This window comes from Lycium ferocissimum, chromosome 9, assembly GCF_029784015.1.
Source record: "Lycium ferocissimum isolate CSIRO_LF1 chromosome 9, AGI_CSIRO_Lferr_CH_V1, whole genome shotgun sequence".
Taxonomy (NCBI): domain Eukaryota; kingdom Viridiplantae; phylum Streptophyta; class Magnoliopsida; order Solanales; family Solanaceae; genus Lycium; species Lycium ferocissimum.
This window is the reverse complement of record NC_081350.1, coordinates 54,476,243-54,488,254: the sequence shown is the minus strand read 5'-3', so window position 1 is coordinate 54,488,254 and position 12,012 is coordinate 54,476,243. Positions and strand designations below refer to the sequence as shown.

Here is a 12,012-nt window from a genome sequence, read left to right as displayed (position 1 = left end):
ATTTGCAGAAGAGATTAATTACAATAATTAAGTCGTTAATTTTAATTTGACAGTTAGAATATGTAAGTAATTAAAACACTTGTTTTTTGTGCAAATTGATTTTCGAATTGATAAAGTAACATGATTAAGACTTAAAGCTATACGTAAAGTATACATAATATATATTATGGTATTTTGCCAAATGAAATGGTAAAATAACACCGAAAGCAGTTTAGAAAGTTTTTTTTTGAATTTCTAAATAATTATTTTACTCTTTTTTTAAGATTCAAGAAGCTTAACTAGTTAATTTGAATTTTTGGAGGGCAAAAATTGGGTGTCAACAGTATGTTTCTCTGCCTCGGAAGCTAACCACCGGCGACTGGCAGAGTTCAACTGTCGATGACCACCGATGCCACCAGCATCCAGATTTTTCGCCACCACCGCTGTCGGCCACACTTCTCCTTCCCCTACTTTCTCCAACCATCTTCTCCTCCACACACCACCACGTTTTCCACCCTTGGCCTTTCAAACGATCGACCTTGCTCGTCGACAAAAATGGAGCCGCAGCTGGCTCTCACCCTTCTCGATCTCTTTTGCCATTAAAATCTAAACCAACATGAAATCTAAACCTAAGAACAAAATAGATCAAAAACAAGAATAAAGATAGAAAAAATGGGAGGAGATTTAGGTTTGAAATAAGTAGTGGGGGAAGAAGATGAAATGGGGGACGGCGATGGCGAGATTGTGGACGTTAGGGTTTAGGTTTAATTTTTTATTTTATTTAAATATTTCTAAAAATTTAAAAAGGAAAAAATGGCATATCACGCCCATTTGAGGAACCTCAAAGCAAATTGTGTCTAAATGGCATAGTAAAAGTGGACAAGTTCGATGGTACAAGTCTCGATGACTTAAGCCTTGTTAAAACTAAGTTAAATTCAAGTTAGGCATAAAACTTGTACAAATTTTAGTAGAATTTAAGAAAAAACATTCAAGATGATTCATATTCTTTTTTTTTATTTTTTTTAAGTTCAACTTGAGTTGATTGCTCAATTTTCCCACTTGCAGGTATACAGAAAAATTGTTCAGTAAAATCAAAACGCAAATGTTTAGTATTTTAAAAATAAACATAAATGCAAAATGGGCAACTCTAAAATTAATTAAATTTATCCTGATAAGAAGATACGTTTTGAATTTACATTAGATATATCACCTGTATAAATAATTCACACAGTCTAACTGGTTTTAGCACATTATTCAAATCAAATATACCGTTATTATACCTATTTCATACAATTTAGCCAGTTGTAGCATATTGCTTATAGCTTATTTTTGAGGTTGTTGTTCCCTCTTTTGCACATATATATACACACATAAATTCTCATATAACTTATACATGCATGTGTTCTTATGAGGAAAAAATAAAAGAACAATCCAACGTTATGTCAATTAATAGTGCTTCTTATGTATTTTACAGTAGATCAAACATACAACCTTTAATATTGCTTTCCAATCTAATAAAATAAAGAACAAACAATATCCAAATATTAACAAACAATATCCAAATATTGGGTCCGTGCACATCACGGGCCTCTAGTTGTTCCAATAATCGGGTAGTTTCCAAATTGTAGATAAGTCTGCTAAAAAGGAAATATAATATTTTATTGCTGATTGTTCTACAGGTAGTCCAAATACGCACTACACGAATGAATTACTACATAGTCAAGAATGAAAAGGCCACCTTGAGAGCGATTCAAGTGATCAGAAACTGAGTGATAATAGTTTTTCTTGTTCATATGTTTGGAGCTAATAAAATTTTATGCCCGGCATCGAATTAAATCACATGTACCTCTAGTTGAGCTAGCTACTTCATTCCTCCAATTCTTGCCATTGATGTATGAAGTCTTATATATAGTCTAAACTTGCCGACTACCGAAATGGAGCTACTATGAGTGTGTTTGGTATGGAGGAGAATATTCTTCCAAATATTTCGTGTTTTGTAAATCAAAAACAAGAAAATAATTTTTGTAGGAAAATGACTTCTCTAACATAAGTAGGGTTAAAAAGTTTAACACGTGACATTCCAAGCCCATTAACTCCTCCCCAGTCACTCAACGCCCACAAACCTCCACCCCTTGACCATCCCACCCCCACACTCCCGAATCCCCACTCACTATTCCATCTCACCTCCATTGCGTTTTGCTTGAGTACATATAAATCTTTCTTGGAATAATATATTACGCTTACTTACCAAACAATAATAAATAAAGAAAGAATTTACTCGTTTTCCAGAAAATATTTTTTAAAAATATTTTTCATGAAAAATATTTTCCTTTGCGCCAAACACACCCTATGTCTAGAAAAATTATACTGTGAAAATACAAAGAATTGTAAGCTATTGAATTTCTTTGACATAAATAAAAGATTTTGGTAAAGTTAAAAAAGGAAAACAAAAGTTATTTTAGATCATGAATTCAGATTCATGATGTATTATATATTTTTTAATTCATTTCGACAAATTCCTGAATTCTCGACTGCTGCTTTTGTGAGAAATAATTGATTCACTGCGCTGCCGTAACATGCAGTATTATTGAAGTCAGCAAAAGACAAAAGTTTGGTTGTCTAATTAGGCTAATGGAAACCGTTTAAGCAATTTCCATGTCCACTAATAATCTACCCCAACATGGTGACAACATTGCAAGTTGTAGACCAGTACAGCAGTACTTCACTGTTGGTTTAACAAGTGTTGCCAAGCATGCGTACAATTATCTTAGGTGCCACGTGTCATGATCATCATCTATCCACATGTAAAAAAGCATGCAACCAGTTGTATGATCACCTGGGTTTCCTGCAAAAGGATGTACATCCATTGAAGACACCGACACAGGCCCCCTTGCTTCGTATTGCACCGACTAGTCCTGGCAAATATTTCAATTGGATATATATTGGCGAGTTGAAAATAAGTTGGAATAGAACAAGGATAAATATTGAATTTGTTCATAATTAAAAAGGAAAAATTAAATTGAGTGGCTATCCTCCCTGACAAATAGCCTAAGCATTCTTTTTTCTTTGGGATAAGGGTCAAATATCTTCCATCTACTTTAGTTTATTAACTAACTTTGCCTTCCGTTAGTCAAAGTAGTCAAATATACCCCTCTCTTTATAAGTTGGGGCCAAATATACCCCTACCGTTAGAAAAGTTTCAAAAATATCCTTCATTTTGTAACATATTCCCACATAAGAAAGTCTGTTAATTGGAATTGGGTGACATAAACGCCACATGGCATTTTGACTTATTTTATGTGGGCCTATGTGGCAATGTTTTAAAAAACAATCTAGAAAATTGATTTTTTTAAAACAAATCTGGGAAAATGGCTTTTATTAAAAATCTGAAACTTTTTTGTTTTAATAAAACCCGTTTTAAAAAAAAAAAAAAATTTTCGAAAATTGGATATTTTAGTTAAAAAATCTAGAAAATGATTTTTTTGTTAAATTTGAAAAACTAAAAAGTACTTTTTTTAAAAAAAAAAAAGTGTCCTATTTTCTTTTAAATCTGGGTTAATTTTTAAAAAAATCTGAAAAACTAATTTTAAATAAAATCATTTTCCAGATTTTTTTAGAATTTTTTTTTAAGAAGCGGGTTTTATAAAATAAAAAAGAATTCAGATTTTTAATAAAAGTCATTTTAAACAGATTTGTTTTTAGAAAAACTAATTTTCCAGATTGTTTTTAAAAAAAATTGCCACCTAGGCACCACATAGAATAAGCTAAATGTCATGTGGCATCCATGTCACCCAATTCCAATGACTAGACTTGTTTATGTGGAAATATGTTAGAAATGAAGGGTATTTTTGAAACTTTGCTAACGGTAGGGGTATATTTGGCCCCAACTTATAACGGGAGGGGTATATTTTACTACTTTGGCTAACGGAGGGCAAAGTTAGCCAATAAACTAAAGTAGAGAGGTATATTTGACCCTTTTCCCTTTTTCTTTTGTATATATTTTGCTAACAATGATTACTTGTCCTATTCTTATTGTCAAACTAGTAAATTTGTTCGCGCTTCGCGCGGTCTTAAAAATTATATATGAATATTTTTAAAAATGTAATTGACATATAAGGGATAAAAATTTACATGCATATGTATACAAAAACCATTATAAAAAACTTGTGTATTAGTAATTGGGAGGTTATAAACATAATAAACTTGGGAGTCACGGATCATTTTACTACAACTTATTAAGAAAGATGTGTGAGTCATGAAGGTGTATATTTACAATAAAATAAATGAGAAAAGTAGGAGAAAAGGACAAAAAAATGAGAAAATAAATAGATAGAATCTTTGACCAAGGTGCAACATCATCTTTCTATTGCCTAGCTTTATATTATATACAGATTTCCCCTCTAAGTGCCTAGCTTTATATTATATACAGATTTCCCCTCAAAGGAAATCATTACGAATTGTGAGTACGTAATATCTGTATATATTTCACATAATAATATAGAATGCATTGCGAAAGAACATAGAACAATTGATTTATAGAAAAAGATTTGTACGGTGACAGACTTCAAGGTTTATTAACTAAATAGAAACTAAAAGGAAAAAAACAAACAGCAAAAGATCTGCAGACAACCATAGGAGGTTGAGGAAGTAAAATATCTAGACCAAAAAAATCTAGCATTACAACCTCATACGAGAATTCAAGAATGCAGCATATATGACATATATTCTATAAGACATCTACACACATACAGAGGAATAATGATGCACCAAAAATTAGCATATTTGAATTTGAATAACTAAACACAAACACCCAAAACCCATTATATAGATATCTCCACTAATATGTTGTGAAGTGACGTTTTTCTTACTGCTTTTATCATTAATTAGTAATTATTAATATTAATACCAAGGTACGTTTCTTCATAGTGACCTCTGGTCTTTCAAGTACAATGTAAAATGTGAGGAGACTTTTGCACGTTGCAACTAAAAAAGAAACTGTTATTTGTTTTTTGTGATTTTTGCATCTTTAACATTAAGTTTAATTGAATTGAATGAGTAGAATGAAGAAGGTTCATTGCCTTTATTAATAAAATAGGGGAAGTGATGGCAATATAATGCTATTAAATAGTGAATGAGTCTTTATTATGGATGGAGGGATGAAACCTTTAATATCTTATTTTATTTAATAAAATAGAGAAATGAGGAGAAATTGTCAAAAAAATTGAGAAAAAATATAAATACCAATGGTGGCCATAGAGATCGAGGTGCCACATCATCTTGTCTATGCCTAACTTTATATTATATATAGATGATCAACTACTCTAACGCTTCAATGGATGTGGCGATGTGCCTTTCATTTTTAAAATGCTTAATACATTTACTATCCCTTAAATTTGTCAACAAATTTATTTAGATATTCGAATTATGATTTGTTTCAATTGAGCAACTTGATAAAGTGTTCCTATTAAATACTTTTGTCTTTCAGTTCAAATTTTGAAAAACATTTTATGCATGTTCTCAAGCGTCTATTAGATAGTTAAGTTAGTCACATAAAAAAATTGTCATCTCATTAATTATACACATCAGTCTCAATTAAGAAACATCTGAGATTTTATGAATTATGGAGACGAATATGTATAATTAAAGAGGTGATATATTTTAAGTGATTAACATATATGGACACGCGCTATTTTTTTTCCCTATAACTTTGTACCGCAAATATCTAATAAAAATACTTTATCATGTGATCAGATGCTCGATCGAAACAAATTGTATGCATTCATATAAAATTTACTTACAACTTTAAGAGGCTATTGAAGAGAATATATAACATCGGTGACAGACGAGAATCCTGGGCTCCTTATAAGGCTTGGGCATTCCTCATCCCTTTAAGCTAGCTTTTGAGGTGTGAGTTACGCCCAATGCCTAATTTGACACGGTATTAGAGCCAGGCCCAATTTGATGTGGGCCTCTGGAAAAAAAAAGTGGGCAGAATACGCCCGGACCAATTGACTGGTCCCAGACAGGTGGGGTGAAAATGTCGCCGATCCAATGTGCACACTCCAGACCGGACAATGGATCCCAGATAAAAAGAATGTCCATATCTGGGCATGAGGGGGGTGAAGAGAATATACCACATCGGTGACGGATGAAAACCTTGGGCTCCTTATAAAGCTTGGGCAATCCTCCTCCCTTTAAACTAGCTTTTGCTGTGTGAGTTAGGTCCAATGTCTAATTTGACATATAAATTGTAGTCCTATTAAAATAACCTAATTTAGGCGTTGACTTACTTGTATATAAGAAGGTCATCTTATTAATGAAAAGGCAGAGAAAATTCTCCTGAAAATATTCTTGTCTTTTTACTACTTTCACGCCCTTTTGATTTTACCAGCTATCAATATAGTAGGAACCTTTTAGAACGTTCAACAAAGTTATTTGATATTATCTTACCACTTTTATAACCTTCAAAAATTTGAACTCCTTTAAACTACTTTAGTTTTTATTTAATATAGGGCAAATGGCAGTTTTAGTCCTTGAGTTATTGCCTAATTATGATTTTAGTCCTTGTGTTAATGCACTAAACACATTTAATCTTTAATTAAATAAAGTGTGCAATTTTAATCCCTAGACCTAACTTGAAGTTAAAACCATTAACTTTAGTTACTTTTCTTAACCAAAAAAAAAAAAAGAGAGAGAAAATGGATTAAGGTGCAGAGATGAAACAGAAAGGGAAAGCAGCACTACTAGAACTAAGTACTAACTCAGTACTACCATAAGTCTTGCGTCATCTGTTTAAATAGAGCAGAGATGTATGTATATATTTACAATCTAGAAGAGCAACTTGTTCTAGTTTCAAATGCAGAGAGTACATGTGTACGTACACATTGTTATGAAATTCCTTAGTTTTAAAAGGATAGAGAAATGAAGTCACACAAATGGCAATACCATTGTCATATGCAAACAGCTAATTATACTATAGGTAATAATGAAGAAGTTATCTGGGAAGGGGGTAAAGGGAAGGGAAAGGGGAGAGATATAGAGAAACAAAAAGAGATGGAAGCGGCAAATTGAGTGTATACTATTTTTTGGTACCAAGACTAATGTTGTTCCTGCAAAATGATCGAAGTGGTTAAGAAAAATCGTCAAAGTTAACGGTGTTAATTCTAAGTTAGGTCTAGGCATTAAAATTGCACATTTTATTTAATTAAAGGTTAAATGTGCTTAGTGCATTAACACAAGGACTAAAATCATAATTAGACAATAACTTAGGGACTCAAACCGCCATTTGCCCTTTAATATATGATGTTTTTTCTTTTCCAATCACTACTTAATTAAGTTTTATCTGTTATATTATCACTAATATATCATATACTAAGTCAATCAAACTAATCGGCAAACTTCATCTAATAAAATGACAGGAAATAATACTTAAATTATTGAAAGAATTAGTGTTCAGGCTCGTAGGCTGCGATCAAATCATACTCTCTCCGCTCTAATTCATGTGGTTTAGCTTTGACTGCACTCCTGTAATTGAAGTAAGAAGACTTTTAGAGTTTTATGAACTTAAATTAAAAATAATGCGTTGTAGCAAAATACTTTTGAACCCTGTGGGTTAAATATATCGGGTAATACGTTGAAATTTAAAAGTTACTAAATATAGAAAGTTACATTCTTTTTCAAAACATTCTTATATTATAGACTCTTCCTTTTTTCTAAGTTTTATCTCTAAGTATTAAAACGCTAGATTCTTCATTTACCAATGAATTAATCCTTCCGTGATTAATAATGAAATTTTTAGCTGGAAAAGGATTCTCTGACATGGATGCTCAGCCCAACTCGATCAGATGATGAGATTTTCAATTGATTTGATCGAATCTCATTCTTTCTCACAATTCAGATAGTTGACCTTTCTATCAAGATCTTTAGATAAAAGTACAAGATATAATTTGAAACAAGTGGTCGGAGTAATCTGTAAGGCAATAAAACTCTGAACCAAGCAAAATCTAAAATATCAACACTATGGCATGTGGTATATATCTTTTCATCTTTAACTAGAATTCACGTTCGAGATTAGATCAGAGTAAATCGCTTTTAATGAAAAACATTTTACCCTCGAAATAAAATTCTCCGAATTAAAGAATTCTAATTAGTTATCTCCAAAACAGTTACAAAACCCAAAAAAAAATTAAAATAATAATAATAATAATTAAATCTAAAGCTAATCATCCTTTTGGTCGTTGACGGTCGTGATTGACTCCCCAATTATGGATTCCAAAGAGCAAGTGTGCCGCAGCAATCAAGAACTCCACAGCTTGTTGGGCAGTTAAAAGGTGCAGCAAATTCTCTATGGTCCTCAGCCTCAGTTGATCTGCTCTCTCCAATATTCCAACCAGCCTTTCCATCTTCTTATCAATATCTCCCATTATATCATTTGCACTATCCTACAATTGTACACAATTAATTATATGAAACACATTTAAATTAAGGAGACCTAATAAAGTGTGTTCCTAATTCCTATTTCGCTTAAGTGTAGAATTGGGTATCTAATTCAAATGCACTCATAATGTAAATGTTTTTTAAAGTAAAAATCATTTAAAAGTTAGTTAACTAATAAATAATTGTCTGACGTGAGTTTCGTAATCTGAAAAAATAAGGTACATAACGAGGTTCAACCACAAATCTTCTTAATGATTCCAGATTCCTTCTGGAATTCATGAAGAACCCGGATATACAACCCATATTCCGTGAAACTAGTATTTGCACACAAGGGGACCTATGAGATCAGCTCTAGAGGAAACAAAGAACTCGGAATTCCCCTCCTTTTATTATGCTTCCGTTAAATAAAGACAATTTAGAGATAGCATCTTTTTTGATCTATACCAATACAGTGTAATAACTCTTTTAATTGCGCACTTCAATTAATGCACCGTTCAGTTAAGCAAGGGAAAAACACCACTCGGACTAAACATAGATAATATAGAGGGTCTAACTTGTAGACACATAAAAAATTTATATTCTCATTATAATTTAATTTATTGTAGCATGTTATTTATCTTATTCAGGTGAGTTCAAATTGTCACTAAAAAATAAGTAGGGCCAAATAGTAGAGGCTTTTAACTTGAAAAAAATAAGACAGGACAAAGCACCTACTATTATATGTTGATAACTTGTTTTTTTACCCTGGATATAGGTTAAGTTAACCATAATTTTTACCATTAACAGGAGTTAGGGTGGGAAGGGATCAGAGTCTCGAGTTTGAATCTTGCGTATGAAAAAAATCTTATTTGAAAATATTTTTCCAGCCTTATGCGCACAAAGACTAATAGTCTAAGCCCCAATACGATACTGAAACATCGGTTGAGGAACCAAAAAAACTACTAAATTTCCTATGATGAGCTGGTACATATAATTTTCATACACTGTCGAGGCAAAGTAGAACCAAAAAATAAAAAAGATGAAAAAAATCCAGGTACTTGCCTGCCAATCTGAGAGTTCTTCGGTAATAGCATTTTCTTGCTGGATAGCTTCACACTGAAGCTCACTAAACCTAGTGAGCTGATTAGGGGATAAATCCCCAAGGTCGCCGTTACGGCGACTATTCAGAATATCAAATATGTGAGACTCAAAAAGGATGCCCGATTCAGTATAAATAATATGAAAAGCAGTAGTGGGTCGCCATCCGCCGACCCAGTACAAGGACCGCTCAAGAGAATTAGACCATGGGGCATTAAAAACACAAAGTACGTCATTTTTTGCCGCAATCGACTTAACTCGATTATATTCGGAGTAATGAGAAGTGACTTTTTGGATTAATTGTGTGTGCAACTCATGTTGTTCTTGGTTTATGGCAGGTCTTGGTGCTTTGTTGAGTTGTTGCACTAGTTCTCGAAGTTGTTCATGCCATACTTCGTGGAATTTTTGGAAACTCGACATTTTTCTTTTTTGTTTGTACATTATAGCTAGGCCCCCTCTTTGGTGGATTTTGGGACTCTAATTGGATTTGAGGTTTGATTTTTGAGTGCGTTTGATTTATAGGCCTTCCAATTTTGGCAGCTAGCATAGGAGAAAATGACAAAATGGCCCCTTATTTTAGTGCCCGGTTTAAATAGTGCCTTAAGTATAATCGGAGCAGTTTTGATCCTTTAAGTTTGTCAAAAGTGAACACATTTGGTCTATATTAAATTTTTACCAATGTTTTAAAAGGAGGGAGCGTGAGGCGGGGTGTTTTATTTAGTACGGGGGGAGGCGAAAGCGCTGAGCCACGGGGCATAAGCCCCATGGATCTTTAGAATTTTAAATTATAATATAGTAAAATTGTATAATAACACAAAAATTAAAGAAAAAATATATTAGTAGTTTTAAAATTAAAAACATAATTAAAGAAACTCATAGAAAACAAAACTTCTAACATGATTTTACAAGTATAAATAATGCAATGATCTAAAAGTTATTATGAGATGCAAACCAACTCCTAACCTTTTAACTTTCAAACAATAAAAGAATCACAATTTCTTAAAGCATACTATGATCATATATACTATGCAATTTACCTCCCTAAAAGAAAATAATCAATAAACTTTATCAAATAATTAAAACATCACTCCTTCTTGAATAAAAATGAAATTAATCAAATAGAAAAACAATAAACTATGATAATTTTGAGACATAGGACAAAAACCTGAAGATTAATGGCAAGTGATAAAGATGTAAAATTCGGCTATGTATTCTTAAAATAAATGTTAAGTGATGTTTACCCTCACAGCGTTCTCATATAGTAAATATGAAGTACTAAGGTTTGTTATTTGAGTTTCTCTCAATCGTCTTATTTCTATAGATGAAGAAAACAATTAAGTATCATTCATTTAATAAAGAATTATGAGGGTCAATACACTACAAGAAATATGATATTTAGCTACGAAAATACTAGCTACGGTGCAAAACTCGTCACTAAATGTTCACTTTTCGTGACAAAAGTTTCATTTCGTCCTTAAATACATGAGGCACATATTTTTAGTGACGAAACACAAAGATTCGTAGCAAAGTTTTGTCCCCTAAAGTTTCCCTCCAAAAAAAGCGTTGGCGCCATTTATTGAGTACTATTAGCCACGAATTTAAAGTTATTAGTGACACATTATTTTGTCATTAATGATGTACCCAATTTGTGACAAACTAATTTTCGTCCTAAAATAAGTTAAATTTTTTAGACAAAAAACTTTTGTCGCAAAAACTATATTGATACATTAGTGACAAATTAAAATATGTAGTTAACCATTGTAAACTTTAGCCACATAATTTTATAATTAATTGTGACTTTAATTTTTGTCACTAATAGTTCAAACAATTAGTGACAATTGTATTATTTGTCTCTGTTCAACTTACAATTTAGTCACAATGCAATTTTGTCACAAAAAATATAAATTTGAAATGGCTACGACTTAAATTTCGTAGTTGACTAGTGCAATTATTGGCTACAAAAAAATTTGTAGTTATAAAGAAAAAGATTCAGACACATCTCGATCTAAACAAAATAAAAATTAGAGTTTTATCCGTCAATAGATATACCCCGCAAGCATAATTTTCTTTGAAATACTAGACCATACTACTGACAAGCGACATAGACCATATTGCATAATAAAAGAGATAAAATGCCTATACACATATTTTTAACTAATATACCACTAAAATTTGGAGACGAAAACTTTTGTCGCAAAAATTATGTTGATACATTAGCGACAAATTAGAATTTGTAGTTCATCATTCCAAACTTTAGCCGCAGAATTTTATATTTAATTGTGACTTTAATTTTTGTCACTAATAGTTCGAACAATTAGTGACAATTGTATTATTTGTCTCTACTCAACCTACAATTTAGTCACAACGAAATTGTCACAAAAAAAAATATAATTTTCAAATGGTGACAACTTAAATTTGTAGTTGAATAGTGCAATTATTGGCTACAAAAAATATGTAGTTATAAATTAAAAGATTAAGATACATCTCGATTTAAACAAAATTAAAATTAGAGTTTTCTCC

At 31.8% G+C, this 12,012-nt stretch overlaps 1 protein-coding gene across 1 annotated transcript; it reads right to left on the bottom strand.

Moving 5' to 3' along the window:
* Nucleotides 1-8,193: 8,193 nt before the first annotated feature.
* On the bottom strand, nucleotides 8,194-9,930 carry LOC132029380 (protein DOG1-like 3). The gene is made up of 2 exons (XM_059418662.1): nucleotides 9,457-9,930; nucleotides 8,194-8,420 (listed from the first exon to the last, which is right to left on the bottom strand). The coding sequence occupies exons 1-2, from the start codon at nucleotides 9,910-9,912 to the stop codon at nucleotides 8,202-8,204; spliced, it is 675 nt and encodes a 224-aa protein (XP_059274645.1). The 5' UTR covers nucleotides 9,913-9,930; the 3' UTR covers nucleotides 8,194-8,201.
* Nucleotides 9,931-12,012: the final 2,082 nt, after the last annotated feature.

What these genes read in the sequence shown, in the direction of transcription:
- LOC132029380 (XM_059418662.1), bottom strand. Translation starts at nt 9,912, where the DNA reads ATGTCGAGTTTCCAAAAATTCCACGAAGTATGGCATGAACAACTTCGA. An exon ending in AAGAACTCTCAGATTGGCAG is followed by an intron (nt 8,421 to 9,456) that starts GCAAGTACCTGG and finishes GTACAATTGTAG; the next exon opens with GATAGTGCAAATGATATAAT.